Genomic DNA, 18,955 nt, shown 5'->3' with positions numbered 1-18,955 from the left:
TTTGCCAAAGTGTGAGTTAAGAACTATAATAGTCTTCCGGCACCACAATAAACCTTGAAAAGCAGTCATCGTTTGACAGAAAGTACTATTTAGGTGGAATAAACTTTTTAAACTGCAAGTAATATTTTCAGTGCTTCATACCATAGCTGTCATTCTGGTAGGTAGTGCTGTTCTGAAAAACTGCAGTCCTGAACATATGGTCCTGAAACTGCAGCCCCCTCTGCTGCAGACATATAGTACTGGCGTGGTAGACCTTGAGTTAAGATTTTTATCTACATCACTGGATGCTGACAGTGAGAAAAGTTGCCATCATGGGACAACAATGGCAATTATGAAGCTATCAAATGATAACAGATGACTGTATACGACAAGAGATCTTAACAGATGCCTGTCATTGCTCAAAGATAGTTTTGGTGATGGATGTTGATGATCTTCTTCTGTGTCTGTCTTCCGACTCTTGGTCAGTGACTAACGTCTTCCCAGTTGGACCTTTTTTTCTTTGCCCTTCAAAACTCATCTTGCATAGATCCGAAGTAAATGTAACTTTTTTAAAAGGTTCTTCTTTGACATTTCCCCTTTAAAATAGTGACAATTTAGATATGGGCACGAATCCTGGGAGGTTGGTCTCCAACTGGAATCAACATGAAAACACTGCAGCTGTACACATTTCTGGGTTTCACTGATAAAATGTTCCCCACAGTTGTTGGAAGTGTCATCATACATCGCTCCAGTATCTCCCTTATGTGTGTCCTGTCTTAAAGATGTACCTCTACAGCCTCTAGTAAGCATCCAGTTGTAGAGGACGGCTCAGGCCAAACTGTCTGTCATCTTAGAAAACACCTCCTACCCTCTGCATCAGGCTGTGAACACCTTAAGCAGCGCTTTTAGTGACAGACTGTTACCCTGGGTGTAAGAAGGAGCGTTTCTGCAGGTCATTCATCCTTACATCAGTCAGACTGTACATTATAACTTAACTGCTCTATTTCAATTACCGCTGCACTTCTTCCTGTTACAGAAATGTTTCACTGACTTAACTGTTACAACCTCATCCTCTTTGATAAAGTGTTAACCCTTTGATGCACAACATGGGTCAAAACTGACCCATATTCAATGGAAAATGGGTATCTCTTGACCCATGTTGTGCATCAAAGGGTTAAAAATGTCATGTTGTGTATATAATGTTCTCTCCAATTTTTGCACTGTGTTTTTAATATATTCTTAGACTACCCTTATATCCCTGACTTTTGAGCTGCTAAAATGGTGAACTTTCCCCAGGGTTTGCTCAGTAAAGTTTATCTTATTTTACACAAAGTTACCTTTAAACATCCTAAGAGCTTCAGTAGAAGGAAGCTGGACTTCTCTTTTTGGCTCTTGAAGACATTTCACTTCTTATCCAAGCTTCTTCAGTTTTGACGGGGAATCCCAGACTTCAGGTATGAATGATTGTTAAAACGGAGAGATGTCAAGACTGCATTATAAGTACCTAAGTGGTGTTATAAACCCTATTTCTGTTTAAAGGTGGATGTTTTAGTTGAACATACATGACTTCCTTCACTCCTCTCTCAAAATACCTGTCTTCTCTGTCCAGAATGGTAACGTTACTGTCCTCAAAGTATTGTCCCTTAACCTTCAGATGCAGTTGGACTCCTGTCCTGAGGAGCTGGTTCTACTACTGGAGCAGTTTATTTTCCTCTATATACACGTTTGTGCACTCATTGCTGTGTTGGGCTGCATTTACAACATCGCTCAGCTTGTGTTATATCATCAGGTAAACCTTTTTTTTTTCATCTCAAGAGTATTGCTGGGTCTAAACTGCACCAGTTGTGTGTTTGGAGAATATCTTTCCAAGTAAAAAATTAGTTCTGCCTGCTCTTTTTTGTTCTGTGATCTCTTTGTTAGTTTGATGAAGGCTCAGTTGGGCTCTCCAGTTTTTCACTGCTTTCTTGATATGCATACTCCTTAAAGCACTCCATTGGGTATTGGGGGTGAGTTTCCTATTAACTTCAATGTCAAAATTATTCATCCTGCTTCTTTTTCGGGTATTGATTACTCATAAATGTAAGTGCACGTAACTATTTCATCTCTTTACTTCCAAGATAGACATTTTCTGAAACCAATAAACTAATCTTTCCTCTGAAGTCTCACAGCTGTTTATGATTTATAGTGCAACACCGCCACCTGGTGTCTTTAACTGTGAACTGCATGTGAAGGAAAATTCTGTAATTATATGGCCATTTTTTTTCTACAACTGTTTTCATCAGAGTGAAACTTTTAACCAAAATATGCCAATGAAATAAATAACCGCAGCACAAAACACAGAGCTTTAAGTTTTTATAAGACTTATAAAAAAGAAAAAACATAACACTATAACCAAGGCATGTCATACATTGTGTTTTTTCTTTGTTTCTCTGAGGAATATTTACAAAACTGGCTTATGTACAGATAGCAATAACTCAAATGGAGAAAGCTACATATTGTCTAGCACAAACAACCAGTTAGCATAATGTATAATAATATATTTGTTATGTACAATGTAACTGGCAAGGCTAGAGCAAGAAAGAACATAAAGATTCTGCAAAAGGTTTACATAACTTCAAGTATCTGTCTCGAGGTTTCATGGAGGATTTAGTCCGATGGACGCAGATTTCCAGCAACAATGACAAGAAACCAAAAATCTGGTCGAGCTGCAAACGGTGTAGTGTGTCTGGGAAAGGACAGGAGGAGCTCTAGCCATTGGAAAAGACGACACAGACAACGAAACAAATGTGGCGCCACAGAACAATCACTTCTCTGATGAATGCCCACTTTTTAAGTAACCTTTAACACAACCGAGGGAAATCTCTTTTCCACACATAAAGTGATATCCAGCTTATTGGCCTATGGCACATTTTTACTACTTTGAATGACAAATGTGCAAGAGGCAGAAGAACAAAAGGAAACACAAACATACCGTTGCTCAGGATAAAATAGTAGTTATTGACATCTTGACGCTATCTGTTGACAGGAAAGCAGCCGAGAGACAACCTGTTTTACAACAGTTCATATGTTTGACTTTATGATTTAACTAAACATCTTAGGTATCCAAAAGTAACTTCACAACATTCTGAGGCCATTTAATTGTCTTTGTCATAAAACCTACAGCTCCAAACAGGATCTCCATTGTAAGGATGTGTTTCATTTCAATGAAAAAAAAAACTTCATAGTAACTGTAAAAGCATAATTCATTCATCATGTAGTACCTCACGTAAATTAAGGTCCAAATATCATGAAACCATAGTCAGAATTGCACAGTCAGTTGTATGAAAAGAAGAACTAGCTCGCTTGAGGAGAGATATGACTATTCTTGTCAGTTAGCAGTAGTTAGGTCTACTCTAATTATAAAGCCGCTATGAAGGAAAGTGTGGCCCAAGCACAGGCCATTTGTCTTATTAACGTTTTCAAGTGCATAAAACACTAATGCTACTTCACAACGTTCATATAACAACACTGTAGGGATCGATAGCCTCCCTTGTTTACATTTCAGTTTAGTGTTTCCATTTTGGAAGGAAAAAATGTCCATATACAACACAACACGGGCTGCGGCCAGTGCCACATCTCTGAAGTCCCACAAGGCATGTCTCAAACGGCACCCATCCAAGTGCACTGCTTTTGACAAGACTTGCACGGTAACTGTCAAAACCAGGAGCACCATAAATACTCTAGTGTAATTTTAAGACCTTAAAGTAGAGCAGCAACAACAGTTTAATTGAAATTTCCGATCTTGTATGGCTCCAAATGAAATTCAATCAGATGTCCAATTGACAGCCATGTCAAAAAGCAAGCCACACTACCGGAGAGTGGAGTGAAATTTAGGACCGTCCTCTCAAAATTTGTGCATTTCTAGCAGAAGGGTACCATTTGAGATTCTGCTCTGGTCAGCTGCACTGTACTACACATCTTACTGGCTCTCTCCCCTCTCAGCAGACAGTGAGAGGCTGGGGCTCGCTTTCACGCCGCTGATTTTTCTTCAGCAGCTGAATACGGTTGTGGCAGTAGAACTTGATGGCTCGCCAGTCACGATGGTTGCTGACCAGCAGGGGGCACTGCTGCAGGCAGCGCTCGCAGTCAGCCTTGGCAGGGACTCGAAGCTCGTTGATGTTCTGGGTCAGGTGCTCCTCGACTGCTGCACGCTCTGCCTCCGACCAGGGACGCTTCAGGACGCCTCGCTTTCCTACAGCGGAGGAGAGACGAATGGAGTCACAGATTAAATTATTTCTCTGTGAACTTCTGTTGGTCGACGTGAAGATACTGAGACCTTTAACAGACCTCCCACCAACACACACACTCTAAACAGCATGAAGAGCCACAAAGTCTGAGATATCCAATGTCAAAGGTCTTGGAGATCAAAAGACTTTCAGTTCTTTTCTTGCTTTTATTTCCAAAATTAAAAACTGGAAAAAACACCAAAATTACAGTGTCTATTTTCTGATGGATTTAAGGACTTCTCGGCTTAAATGTTCAGGTTCAAAGTTTATCCTCCAGGAACAATATTAAAACTCAAAAACAGCTAAGAAGAGAACCTCGTGGTGAGGCTGTCTTTTCAACCGTTGTTATCAAGGCCAATAATAAAATAGGACACTTAGTGACACTGGAGATTTATTGGCAGTACAGTGAAATTGAGGTGTGTAGGTGAAGTGCAGGAACTGAATGAAATGAGAATCATTTGTCATTTGAAGTGCTTGGCAAAGGACAAAGTTTTTTTCTATCCACTAGACATGTACAAGACAACATACTATTTTCTCAGAACTGATATTTCATCACTTTATTACTACTTTAACAGGTCCTGGCATACAATGAAAATCAGCGTTGCTGGGATAAGCAGAAGATTTCTAGGGGAAAATATGACTATTTTTTGGCTTTAATTTAACATTGCTAAAAAAATCTTACAACATCCATTTTTGTGTTGTCTTCAGTTCAATCACTATATTGTCAAACATATTGTCTCAATGACTTCCTATAGTGAAAAAAACTCATTTGAAAGTTCAATATAAAAAATGAAAATCTACTTTGCTTCACTATTTTGGCAACAGCAGGCTTCTGAAGTTCAAATTAAGATGGGGGATTGGAATTTCTTTGAATGTTGGCTTTTAAATGACACCAGTCCTATCAGATTTTGGTCAATTTCAGCCAAGTCTAATGTCTATAAATTTTAATTTACATACATCTTGCTTATTTTTTTTTATTATTTCTCAGTATTTACAATAAATTTGAACTTAAATCTACTGTACACTACTAGTCTAAAGTTTGGACACACCTTCTCATTCAGTGGTTTTTATTTAATTATTTTCTACATTGTAGATTAATATTGAAGACCTCAAAACTATAAAAGAATACATATGGAATTATGTTGTAATCTTCCATATTAATCTACAATGTAGAAAATAATACAAATTAAAAAAAAAAGCATTGAATGAGAAGGTGTGTCCAAAGTTTTGACTGGTAGTGTACATAAAACCTGTTTATATCAATAAAAAGCAATTTGCCCCTCCCCAAATACTGTTTTTTTCATTATAACCAGACCATTAATGTCACATTTCCAAATCATTCCATATTGCCCAACAACCTGCATGATCAAATAGGAAGAACTGCAGAAGGTGTAAAGTTCATTAGTCAACAGAAAAGCGTTCTTGCCACTTAAAATCGGACAGTCTGGACACTTTAATTTGATTCTGTTTTACTGGTTCTCAGTAGTGTGCATTTCCTGGGATCCAACCAGTGACTTTTCTCAACTAGAATAAATGACTGCAATTTTTTCTTGCCGTTGTGCCCTTTTTTCCCAGTTTGTTTATCTTGTTTAGGTGATAATGCAATTGTTTTTTAAATCGTACCTGCACAGTTTTCACGATTTAGCTTCATTAACTTCCCCTGTTTTGTTAAATTGTGCAGGTACACTCATTTTGACACACAAACAAACCTGATTTTTGCTGACCTGAGCCTCTCCTGCATTTTGCAGGCGGAGGTGGAGGTGGCGGAGGCAGTGGCTGGATGTTCTTGAGCTTCTTGGGTCGCCCCACCCGCCCGTTGTTCTTGCCCTTCCTGACATACAGCAGGGTAGGTGTAGGGTTCAGAGCAGGAACAGGGGCGTTCATCTCGGGCTTCTCCTTCATGTGCTCCCCTTCAGACTCTCCTTCCGAGTACGAGTCTGCAGAGTTTCCTGACATAACTGGAGAGAGAGAAGAAATGAAAGGTTGCAGGGAATGAGAATGTATGAAAGGTCAGAAAACAAAGAGCAGAATTTTCTATGTTTTCTATTAAACTCCATTTACACACAAACATTCACAAAACCTGGAAGAAGGGTCCCGATCCCTTTGTCAGCCAGGCGACATTTGAGAACAAGACATCTGTTCCACTCATTCAGCCATTCATCCAACTCACCATCCAGTTCAAGACAGATGTGGTTCAGGCTCATTCCCCTGAACAGCACTCCATCTCTCTCTCCACACAGCACCACTCTGCCCACTCTGCCCATCAGGCCTGGGTCTTGGCCAATTCCCGCACAATTCTGCGTCACGTGGTACTCCCTCTCAAGAAAATGCTCCAGCCTCTCTACAGCACTTCCTCCTGGCTGTCCAGGCTCCTCTCCTTCTCCTAGAAGCAGCAGCTGGGTTAGGATTGCTACCTGGCGGCGAACCCTTGTCTGGGTCAGGGCCCGGGGATTGCGGGTACCGCTGGAACGAGCCAGGCTGCGGAGGAGGTCGGTGCCACGCAGCGGTGTGGCAGGGGAGTGGTAGGGTCGGGCAAAGACGTACGGGTTTGTGGGGTCAACTCCTACGTCCTGCCGTGTCTGCAGAAGAAGCTCCAGGCAGGGTTCACAGTGAGGGGGTAGGATGAGGGGCTGGACACGTCCACGTTTACCCTGGACTCCAACTCTGGGGAGGTGAGGAAGCACCAGGCGCTCAAAGGGGGAGAGGGAGGCCTCCAAGGGCGTGAGAGCGGGAGGAGCACCAGGGGGGACCGGGACAGGGCACTGAGGAGTAACACGAGCGTGATATTCAGCAATGGACAGCTTGGAGACCTCGCACTCACGTCGTCGGTTATACAGAATAAGGAGGGCCAGGCTGGAGTGACAGAGAAGGCGCCAGGCCTCAGCAGACTGCAGCTGCCGTGACAGGGACAAGAAGGCCGAGTGCTGCAGCCGACGTAGGTACAGCACAAGAGAGGACAGGGACGAGAGGAGGGGCAGCATGTGGTGACGCCCCGAACTACTGAAAAAGAAAGAAAGTTAACCATTAGCAAAAAATTTTAAGTAATTTCAATTCACATAAACCAGTGTCGACGTTTGTAGCTGTATCGTACAACGTAACTTTTGGAGCCTGGCATGAACCACAACTAAATACCACAATGACACCGTATATCAGAACCAAAAGACAGAACAGTGAGATTTAGAACATTTCAACAGTCCTTGAACTACTCATCTGTGACAAGCTGTGTTGAAGTAAAACTTAGCCAAATCGAAGCTTAAAATGTTGGTGATGATATAAACAAAACCACTGTAATATATAAACAAAACCACTGTAATGTACATGTCTCATTTGATCTAACTGGATTTCGTATAAAACTTAAACGTCTGCACTCCTCGGCACAACCGTGAAGCCTTTAGTGACTTGGCTGTGACAAACAGTCATTGGACTAAAATTCTGGGTCTTTTCAGCAGCACTGGGCTTCACTACAGTCTGTGTTTATGCAGAGCAGACAGGAGACAAGCATGGAGACAAAATTGAAGAAGTCAGATATTTATAATATGAAGAGCCACAATTTTTTCCAGTACTGGTAACACACGTAGGCACTTAGAAAAATATTGAACATGTTCCAGCTTTAATCATTTAAAAGAATATTTAAAGACATTCTACTTTTGTTTGTTTTTTATGTTTTACGGTGTTGTACTGCACAAGACATTTTTTTGCTCTTTCTACTTCTGGCTATGATTGTGCTGTTTCCTTAGAGGTGTAGGATTTTATACTGCACTGAAAAATAAGCTGCCTGAGGTTTAAAGTTAATGTATTATATGTTCCCTCTGTCTAGTTATCTATACTCCTGAAGTCATACATTGTATTTGCTATCTTAGTTTATGTCCTCACTTTAAATAATTTGAAAAAATTAAAAGACATACATGTTTGTAATAGCAGGAAACTAAGTTATGAATTGTTGTGTCAACTCTGGGTCACTTACCAAATGAGTGCTAACAGCTGTTCACATCTCTGCTTTGTTGTAGAGGGGGACAAAAACCAGTTTCTAATTTCTTCAAATTAGAAGTGTTTACACAGATAATGGATTTGGTCCTTTTCCACTCAATGCTCTTTCTCACTTTGTGTTGATGGTACATTGTTTCAGCAGTTAGCAAGTCATCTTTGAAAAGCAAACGGGAGTAAGTTTTAGGAGGACGATCTGCAGTAAATGTTGCTCCTGGGCAACAAACTGGTCTACAATTTAGCTAGATTTTGACCTGAAATACACAAATATATCTGAGGCGCTAGTTGAAAGCATAATGTTTTATCTTTGACATCTGTCAAGTTATTTTAGGCAATAACTGTTACCAACATCAAGTTACCTCAGCAAGTCCTTTTCCTTATCCTCGGTCCCACTTTCATCCTCCACCTCCATTATTCCATTCTCCTCCTCTTCCTCTTCTTCCTCCTCCTCCTCCTCTCCTTTTGGTGGCTCTATCTCTTTGGCCAACTTCCTGCTGTAGGACTGAGGACACACCAGCTCTATGTCGTCCTCCTCTTTGGGCCTCTTTACCTCCACAACCTCCACATCTTCTTCGTCTTCCTCCTGCTCATTCTCTTCTACCTTTATCTGTCTTTCTTTCTTTAGCTTCCTCATTGCTCCCTTCCTGGACTGCGTCACAGCCACGGGCGGGGGGCTCCTCTTCAACACAGATACCGCCACAGCGTTCTGTCCTCGTGGCGGAGTCAGCACAGGAGGGGTGGAGTTCCTCCCAGAGGAAGCAGGAGATTGGTTGGCTGCTGTGAGAGTGGGCGGAGACATGGAGAGGTCCTGGACACCAGCTTGTGCAAGATCTGAACTGCGGCTCTGTCCTGCGACGTGCGACAGCTTCGAGTGTTGCTGGGTGTGAGGGGCTGTGGCAGGGTTTGCGTTCTGTGCATGCACACGGGGCACCTGTGTGTAGCGTTCAACGAGGGCAGAGCACACATCGGGCTGGTGAGCGTGGTGTTTGTCTAAGTGGCGACCTAGAGAGCGGAAGTGGCGTCCACAATACTCGCAGGTTTGGCGCATGGAGTCTATGGACACCCCCCCTCTGGGGACATTTGTAGTGATGTTGCCTGTGGTGCTGGAGCCCAGTGGAGCCGGAGGTTTGAACATAGCCTTAGCTGAAGAAGAGGAGGAGGAGGAAGAGGAGCAGGGAGGGGAGGACTGCGCTGGTGAATGGGATGAAGGAAGCGGGCGGCTGTGTTGAGAAACGTTGGAGGGGGAGACGGGTGATGGCCGCCCTGGTGGGGTCCGATGTGGGGTCTTTTTCTTTGAAGGAGTGCCGCGACGTTTCTTTCGCCGGCGAACTGCACGTCCACGAGGGCTGGAGTTGTCCTCATCTCCTGCATCTGAGTCACTGGCATCAGAGTGAGAGATGGGGGAGGAGGAGGGGGAGAGGGACCAAGAGGGGGTGACATATTCCTGCTGCTGTTGTTGCCGCTGTTGCTGCTGTGAGGTTAATGACAGAGGCTCTTCCTCCTGGAGTAGAAAGAGAATAACAGATGTTTTTTGCAGTAGTAATTAAATTTAAAAATTGGGCACATTCAAATGATTATTTTGGGGCAATTACATAATGCAGTGACTCTCAAACTTTTCTTCCTCATGCCCTACAAAAAAATTTCTCCCTATGTAGAGAGCATATTTTGCTTTCAAACTTTGAATCTTTTGGGTGCCTTATGTCTTTTGTGACTTCCTAACCAACTGTCTTCTTTTGTCTTGTAAGAAATCTTCAACTCGTCTTGTTTTTTCTGAATAAATTAGAATACATCTTACTAACCTAGATTGTGATGATCTTTCATTTCATTATTTTCTTCCCCTCCATTAAAAATAAGTGTATTATAATTAACTCAATTTACCATAAATAAGACTGATAATAACTTAAGGCTTAAAATTTCGACACTACCTGCCGACTACAAATGCTTTTAGTCCTCAACCACTGTAGGGCCCCGAGATCTACCAAGCCAAGCTGTGTCACTTACTGGCAGCATTAGAGTTCATACCAGTGAAGTTTTAATATCACTGCTTACATTAAAACACTAACATTGAAAGCATGTTTAATTTTTGCCAATCTAATTAGATTCGCAGCCAGGAGAGTTATTAAATTTGAAGGCAATAAGCAAAAGGTGGGAGTCACTGGCGAGACAATCAACAGTGTATTGACAGAGACAGTGATAAGCGATTGCAGTAATGTTTCCCAACTGGACCATTTAGCACAGAGAGGCAACAGACAGCACAATGACTCCAAGCATAACCAGATAAGGTTACCTATACTGTTTTGCTGTCGAGGAGTTTAACTTGATGGCACTTTTTGCCATTACTATACATAATAAAACAATTATCCAGTGGAGGAGGAGGAAGACTTTATGATAATGATTATGTTGAGTCCAACATCGGTGTTTTCCACCCACATCCAGACAGGTGATGTGCTGCAGGGACAGCAGTGTATCACAGCCACTCACTAAAATTCTAATTATAGAGTGAAGCCAGTGATGGTTTTTACTCCATAGATGTTAAACAACAACACTTGTGTGGAGCAGAAATAATTATCAGATGCTGTGTCAATATTTACAATATATAAGACTCTTTCATACAGTCAAGGTCTTGTCAACCTTAGATGGATCTGTTGTTATTTTAGTTTCTAGTTTTGATTTCGAAGTTCCTGAAGAAAATACATTTGTCAAATTGATGTTTGGGAAACTTGTCACATAAATATGTAAAAACTGCTTTTTTGCCCGATTGGGAATACTGGAAACACCATTATTGTTGCCTTTTATTTTATCATTTACATACACTACCAGTCAAAAGTTAGGACACTCCTTCTCATTCAGTGGTTTTTATTTAATTATTTTGTACATTGTAGATTAATACTGAAGACATCAAAACTATAAAAGAATACATATGGAGCAAAAAAAGCACTCAGAGAGTGCAGTAATTCGCCAAGTTGTATCATTTCCGACAGATGAAATCTTTAATAAAAAATGACCTTGTGCTGAGCACAGCCGTGTGTTATGCATGTGTATGTTATGTACAGACACCAAATCGCGTGGCCTAAATTTGTAGCGGGCGACAGGAATTGATGGGACTCGGAAACACCCCCACAGTTTAACCAGTTGTTCCTTGTATGATTTCCAACGGATAAGCCCCGATAAGTCTGCAGGTCAATTTGTAGTAGGATTGCCATCATGTGATCGTCAGCAGGTGGCTGATGTAGCGTTTTTTTTGTAGTCATAGTTACAGTGATGCCAAAATCTAAGCAGGTGGTCCCTATGCATCTGACTTTCTGTGAAAATTTTATCCAAATCTCTTATTCCGTTTTTGAGTAATGTAATGTAATGTTGCTACAACGGACAAACGTACGCCGATTGTCACATAACTCCATCGCATTCCTTGGTGGAGTAATTATGTTGTAAACAAAAAAGTGTTAATCTTCAGTATTAATCTACAATGTATAAAATAATACAAATAAATAACAAGCATTTAATGAGAAGGTGTGTCCAAACTTTTGACTGGTAGTGTAACAAACTTGTTGTCAAATAGTTGCCTATTTACAGCCAGCAGTAAGCGAGCCATATTATCATTCAGAGTTATACATCTGGTCACCCAGCAAATGTAAATCCAATCTTCTTTTAGCTCTTTTTTTGAGGGAAATATTTGCCTCTCTTGCTGTTAAATGCACCAGTATGTTGACCAGCTACTCTCTGTGTTTGTCCTCTGTTTGGCTGATCAACTAGTGTACAGAGTTTTTTTTAGCGCTTTTATGCTGAAAACAACACCACGATAGCAGTAAAGATGGAACTTTGACTGACATTTTCATGCCAATCCAAGCTATGGAAGTGCCCCAGCTGTGTGGCACACAACACTATCTATGGGAAAAATGAACCTTGCAACTCTGTGTTTTGTGTGCCTACTTGTCACTTTTAAAAACAATAAAATTGATGTTTTGCGAGTCTAACGTAATATTTTTCTTTTACCTTCTTGATATTGTTGTTATTCTCAGTGTCAGAATTACATTCGTGTTGCACTGGAGACACAGTACCACGGAAACCCTGTGGGACACAAAGCACTCACATTAAAACAGCTGGTCATTAATGTTTGCCATCACAATCAGCCTCAGCTGTCACTCAGAGAGCAGAAAAACACAGGCACAGAGGTTGATCAAGACTCCAAATCTCACGATAACAAACCAAACAAAAGCAGTAAGAAGGTGTATGCTATAATTAAAACCTGAAAGAAGTTGTTTTACACTTTATCTCAGCAAAATATTCAGATTTCAAAGCACTTTCAGCAGCTTTGGGTCCACTTCAATCTCTGATGCCAATTTCTCAAAATTGTCAATTTAATTTTCTAAAATGGATTCTGGTATCATCAGTTTGTTGAGTAAATTGATCCAATCTAATGAGATCCATTAAAAGAACAGATGTCATGTAATAACCATGGTTACTGTTGCTAAAGCACTATAGGTATAATGAGAGCTGGAGCTCAGCCATCACCATGGTAACCCCATGCCTTGCTTAGCTTGTGCATGTAGCATGAATGTGTGTGCAGTGGGTAGTGTGAAAGAGTGTGTGCATGCGTGACAGACAGTCAGTGTGTGAAGTTGATCAGCAATGTGTGAATACACATATGGTTGTCTATCTGAAGTCATCTGAGATACTAACAGAGCGTTAGTGTATTTCTATACCTATGAGGGTGAAGGGATAGGACAGACGGATGAAGACAACTCAAGAGTGAGACAATTTTCTTTCCTGTACCTGCTGAAGTGTCTGGCTTTACATTTGAAATTGCGTTTACAGTTGAGCTGAAATTTTAGGTTTGGCACAGGTTAAGAATTAAGGTTAAAAAGTGAATAACTGGATAATTAGACTGTGAAAGGAGTCCAAACATGAGCAACTCTGCTCAATCAAAACATATGGGGGATTTATGCATTTTCCTTTTTACAGCTAATTTCTCCCTGAGAGACACTGTTGAACACCAGTGCAAAATAGTCTGTCAAGCATGAAGCCTTCAATTTCAACACCAAGTTTTGATGTTTCCTAAATGTTTTGGATTGCTGACAATTTCTGGCCAACTCAAAGACCCCCGTTGCACTGGATATATCCAAATCTTTATTTGGCTTTACATCTGCAGGAACAATGAAATGCATTGCCTAATAAGTTGATGTTTTTTGTAGGCTATGGAAATTCATGTTGTCAAAGGTCATGTGTAATACCAGCAACATCTGTGAGTAGTCGAATGCATCTGCCTTTCATGGTACTGACCAGGTTCTCTCCCCACTCCGTCAGGCTGTAGTCCACGGTGATCTCCTCCCCCTTCGTGATGTCTCGTATGGCGATAACGACCAACCGCACCTGGCTGCCACAGTGGACCTCTCTGATACGGCAGTTGGGGGAGGGAGGGAAGGAGCTGGCTGTTGGAGCCGGAGCAGAGGCTGTCGGGGCAGCTGGGGCTGTGGATGCAGGAGTCAGAGAAGGGGCCTGAGCTGAAGTTGCAGTGGCCGGGGCAGGAGCAGGGACTGGTGTCGGGGTTGGAGCTGAAGAAGGAGCTGGAGATGGAGCTGGTGTAGAGGCTGAGCAGGAGCTGGTTCTTGATCCAGTGGAGACTTTATCATGAGTCTGCTCCAATGCACTGCTGGAAGGTGAAGGGGATGTAGGGTTAGAAATAACTGTTAATATTCTTCTGTTCTGCTCTATGGTTTTAATTTGATTACATTAGGAGTTAAAACACATGCTGTGTTTCTACCTTCCCGCCCGTGTTTAGTGTTGAAATAATTAGTTCATTCACAGAATGTATTAACAAGAAGTGTTGATATCCATCAGTCATTTATCATGAAAAAATTCCAAGCATTTCCTGGTTTCAGCTAGGAGCTTCGTTTCTGTTCTCTATTATTGTAGATGTAGATGTTGGGCTTTGGTGAGACTAAACAAGCCTTTTGAAGACTTCATCTTTGCGTCAGAGAATTTCTGATGGACATTTTTTATAACTTTCTGTCATTTTACTGAATAAACAGCAGATCAGCTTTTCTGAAAAATAACAGTCAAATTAAATGGTAATGTAGGTCATTGTTCATGGCAGCTCCAGCATCTTTCTCTTTTATTGTATTCTAATGTGTGTAGCTCATTGTAAGCAAATGATTTAAATGTGGGATAACAACTTATACTGTTTCGTAGATCCAGCTGTGCTCTTGTGTGTACATGATTTGAGTGTAAGTGTGTGAGTGTGTGCGTGTTTGTGTGTTTATGTTACACGCTGCTCTAAATTTCAATGAAGATATATGGACAGTAGGAACAGAATGGTAATTGTAAACTTTTTTTCTAGCCCTAAGGTAATTTTTTTTTCTTTTGCTGCAGGGATCCACAACAGTCATATGGGTGTAAAGCAAACAGTAAGAATCCACACATACAAGCTCGTGCCAGTGCTTCAGGGCAGTGAATCTCAATCCTAGCCCATATAGTGCTGCTGACCTTCTCGCCTGCCGACTAGTCAACTGCATTCTTCTGACATCTCAGGTATAAATCAGCCTGATTTTGTAGATAAAATGAAAACCTACAGGGTTGCTGAGTCCTGTGGATATGCTGTGCTCAGACTAAGCTGTAAGTGCGTGCTGAGTTAAGATTCTTTACTAGGAGCTCGAGTGAAAGAAGATATGACTTACAGCAATTAATAGACCCACACTAATTGACACTCACCAGTAATGAGGAGCAGGCTCTGTGTTGTAGAAAGGCCCGTCCAGGGTGGGCCGCTTATTTTCTCCTGCTTCCTTCCGATCACCTGAGAGCACAGCAATAGTCAGTATAAAAGGATTACCAATGAGTATGCATGGACACACACGCGCGCACACACGCAAAGGTCATCACCCCATCTCTTGGAGCAAATACACAGGTGCATATAGCAGCACATACGTAGGCAAGCACACACATACACAAACACATGCACAAAAGTAGGTCACACTCACCAACACACTCTCCACCCCCACACCAATCACAAACACACGGACAGATACACACGCACACACACAAACATGCACAGCTGATAGCTGTAAGAATATGGCATGCAGATATAACACACACAAACACACACCTGGGCTGGAGCTATGTTCAGTCACGCTCTCCTCCTCAGTGTGCGTAACAAAGACTTTCACGGGTGTTCCTTTTCTTTTCCTTCCACAGCCGCGTCTGCAGGAAATACACACATGCACAGACACAAATACACTCTATTATCATTTAATCAATCTGCCTACTGGCCAAACTTCACATCAATCAGGTCAGAGAGTGATCAATGAGCTGATGGCCATGTAATGATTTAATATCAACTGCGGTTAGTCCGCCCATATATGCAAACAAAATACAAAAAAACTACAAAGTAGACATTTAATTATTGAAACTGTTCTTTTCTATGTATGACTCAAACATAAACAAGATGTAGATGAGCTTTGGATTTCACACAATCTGCACTGACTGACCTGGTGGAAATCAGTTAAGTCCAAGCACAACAAAACTGCAGACAGAGACATCCTTGAACATACTGATTTTGAAACTTTGCCATCTTTCCTCATCACAAACCAGGTTCAGAAATCAAAGAGAGCTTAGGGCAGAAGTACACTTGAATGTTAATGATGCCTCAGAAGTTTTAATTTGGAGGCCAGAAACATTACAGGTAAAGAGGAGTAAGCTATCTCGCAGTTTAACCTCTTCACATTTATTCCACTAAGCCGTCAAAGACTCAGATATGAATTGGTATGTTGTCGTCTTATGGAGCTTCATAGGTGATTCACGGTAGCCACAGTGTGAATAAGTCGTTCCAGTGCATTCCCAACCTTAACCCTGAAAAAGCAATTATTTCACTTTATGAATTATAAAGCAACATAGTATCAACCAGCAGAAAATCATGTTACCACTAAGGCTGGACCCGAATATCCAAATATTCGGTCGTTACTGTGGTATCCGAATATTTATTTTGAGATCCGAATATTCGGATTCCACCCCATTGGACGATGTCGCACGATCGGTATTCGGCTCGTCAATTCGCGCACCCCCTCCGCCGGACATTGCGAACCGATCGTAATGTGCGGCTCACTCCATTCTGTCACGTTCCGTCCGTCACCTGCCGTCGGATGTTAATAGGCGAATATTCGGCTACCCCCTCCACCCCGTCGGACATTACGGACCAAATCGAATATTCGTCATTAATCGGGGCCGAATATCCGAAGCCCAGAAATTGCTATTCGGGCCAGCCCTAGTTACCACACAGCCAAAAGAAAAAATGTTTTCTCCCAAAAACGGCCACGCCGTCAGTCAGTAGTTTCAGCAACCTGGTAACAAGCAGTCCTGTGTTTAATTCCTTACAGAGAGAAAATTACTATACGATCTCTACCCTACCATTTTTTATTATATTTAAGGAAAGAAACCAAATGTTAAAAAAAAATCAAAAATTATCCTAACAAAATGCAATCTAAAACTGTTCGAGTTGTGATTTAAGGGCACCCTGCAGAGTTGTCTGGTACATTCAATGTTAAAAACCAAAACACATTGCATGCATGAGTGTTTTTGTGTGGTGTAGCAAGCAATTTATGATTGCTCATAAAACACTTACAAAATCAATATTTGTTAAAAGATTAAATCAAGCATTGCTAACAATAACATTTACTTGCCAGCAGTCTTCTTCTTTTATAGCCCTGCTGACACAGTGCAGCATTTTTAGTGCATTACTGCTTGTTGATCAGTGGAATAGTGTGATACCAACTGTAGGATTGTGTATCTTGTCAACATGGACAAATTCATAGAAAAACTCCTCAATTAGGGCTAATCAGAAAACTTCAGATTAAGAAATAAGTAAAGAAGAATACAAACATCTCCAAACACTTAACACCAGACAAATAGTCACTGCAGACAATGCGGTTATGGGTTCCATAAAGCGTCTTGAGATAATTTGACTTGTAGTTGGTGCTATATAAATAAAATTGAATTGAATTGAATTGAAATGAATGCTGTTATCAAAAAAGTATTTTTCTTAATTGTTAAATGAAGCATTTCTTAAATTTAGCATAAGATGGCCCTCAAATTATGGCTTACAGTTGTAAGATTCCACGAGTCAATCAGATTTCTAATTTGTCTGTATGTACAGCTTCATAGATGAAAATAATTTAAAATGACAAAAAACAGAAACTACCCAGCTCACACCTTTCACATTTTCACACATCAACAGTTTCAGTACTGATGAAAGTCAAGTGGCAGAGACACAATACAGTCTAAACTGAGAAATTCAACCCACTTTTGTGTGAACTGTAATTTCTGAATAATCACAAGATCAGTCATTGTAAGATTCTCCAATCCAGTTAGTGTACATTCTTGAGTGCCATTACCCCTGAATCAACACTAAGGAGTGTGTCGTTACCCCAGAGAGCTCAAATTCAGCAACCTGTGTGAGCCCAGAGTGGCCAAGTGAGATTATCTTCTACAGACTAAATCCATGCCAAAACAGGCTCACTGAGAAGAGCCAAACTGATCCAAACTCCTAAATCTGGGCTAGTTCTGTTACCACAGATGTCAATATTGTTTTCCGTCAGTCTATTTTTTACTCACATGACATTGGAGGCTCTTAAAACTAGGCCATATGAAGATCGTGCTTTGGATTTTAAAGTGTTCATTACTGTCTGTGTTAGAATGTGCATGTGTGTGGCTGTGTGCGTGTGTGCATGCAGACAAGAGAGAATGAAAGAAAAAACAGACGGGAGGAAGTAAAAAGGGCTCAGAGAGAATAAAGTGAAGCAACTGAAAACAAAGCGAGAAAAATAGGAAAAGGGAGCAAAGAGAAAAAAGACAGAGAGAGTACAGAGAGAGGGAGAGACACTCATTCAGCAGAGATATCAACCAGACCTACTGTCTTTCTATTGATCCATTCCACTCCCATCTGGACTCGTGATACTGCATGTCTGTGTGTGTGTGTGTGTGTGTGTGTGTGTGTGTGTGTGTGTGTGTGTGTGTGTGTGTGTGTGTGTGTGTGTGTGTGTGTGTGCGCACGCGCATGTTTAGGAGAGTGCACAACAAGAGTGTGTGCCTGCATTTGTGCTCACATATATGCAGCTTTTTTCCTCTTGTAGAGCTGTCCTCTACGACAACCAAACACACAAATCCTGGCTTTGAAAATAAAGCAAAACCAAAAAAAATCAAAGATGATAATCACCAAAACCTCATGAGAAAGCAGTTAAAGCGTACGTAACAACTTCCCACATTAACTAAAGTTTTTTTTTGTCCATAATAGCGCTATTCAACTTATCACAACACTGTAAAAGTAACATGACTGCGTAATGGCTCAACCGCTATGATAACAGTGATAAGATCCTCTCAGCCAGCATCTCTCAACAACACACACTCTACGTCACACTGCGAGAAGACCTCGGCAATATGGCTGAGATCAATTTCAAACATCCATCCATCCATTCATCCATCCATTCATCCATCTATTATCTGTACACCACTTCATCTTGATTAGGGTCGTGGGGGGGATGGAGTCCCAGCTGACTCAGGGTGAAGGTAGGAGACACCCTGGACAGGTCACCAGTCCATCACAGGGCTACATATAGAGACAATCACACTCACATTCACACCTACGGACAATTTAGAGTTACCAGTTAACCTCAGCATGTTTTTGGACAGTGGGAAGATGCCGGAGAAAATCCACACATGCACAGGGAGAACATGCAAACTCC

At 41.3% G+C, this 18,955-nt stretch overlaps 1 protein-coding gene across 4 annotated transcripts in view; it reads right to left on the bottom strand.

Annotated features, from left to right (window-relative positions):
* Nucleotides 1-2,318: 2,318 nt before the first annotated feature.
* si:dkey-117m1.4 (uncharacterized) overlaps nt 2,319-18,955 on the bottom strand; it is a 22,404-nt gene continuing 5,767 nt past the window's right edge. Inside the window, exons 2-9 of one of the 4 annotated variants that reach the window (XM_023265751.3) lie at nt 15,328-15,422; nt 14,937-15,018; nt 13,509-13,878; nt 12,222-12,296; nt 8,588-9,729; nt 6,415-7,241; nt 5,954-6,202; nt 2,319-4,210 (exon numbers count right to left, since the gene is read on the bottom strand). In XM_023265751.3, coding sequence (XP_023121519.2) covers nt 3,957-4,210; nt 5,954-6,202; nt 6,415-7,241; nt 8,588-9,729; nt 12,222-12,296; nt 13,509-13,878; nt 14,937-15,018; nt 15,328-15,422 — 3,094 coding nt within the window. In that variant the 3' untranslated portion in view covers nt 2,319-3,956. Of the gene's footprint in view, nt 4,211-5,953; nt 6,203-6,414; nt 7,245-8,587; nt 9,730-12,221; nt 12,297-13,508; nt 13,879-14,936; nt 15,019-15,327; nt 15,423-18,955 lie in introns of all 4 variants that reach the window. The other 3 variants (XM_055010150.1, XM_023265750.3, XM_023265752.3) reach the window with 3 other exon arrangements.

This window comes from Amphiprion ocellaris, chromosome 4 (genome assembly GCF_022539595.1).
Source record: "Amphiprion ocellaris isolate individual 3 ecotype Okinawa chromosome 4, ASM2253959v1, whole genome shotgun sequence".
Taxonomy (NCBI): domain Eukaryota; kingdom Metazoa; phylum Chordata; class Actinopteri; family Pomacentridae; genus Amphiprion; species Amphiprion ocellaris.
Note: the sequence above shows the minus strand (reverse complement) of the source record. Positions and strands in the feature narration are given on the sequence as shown.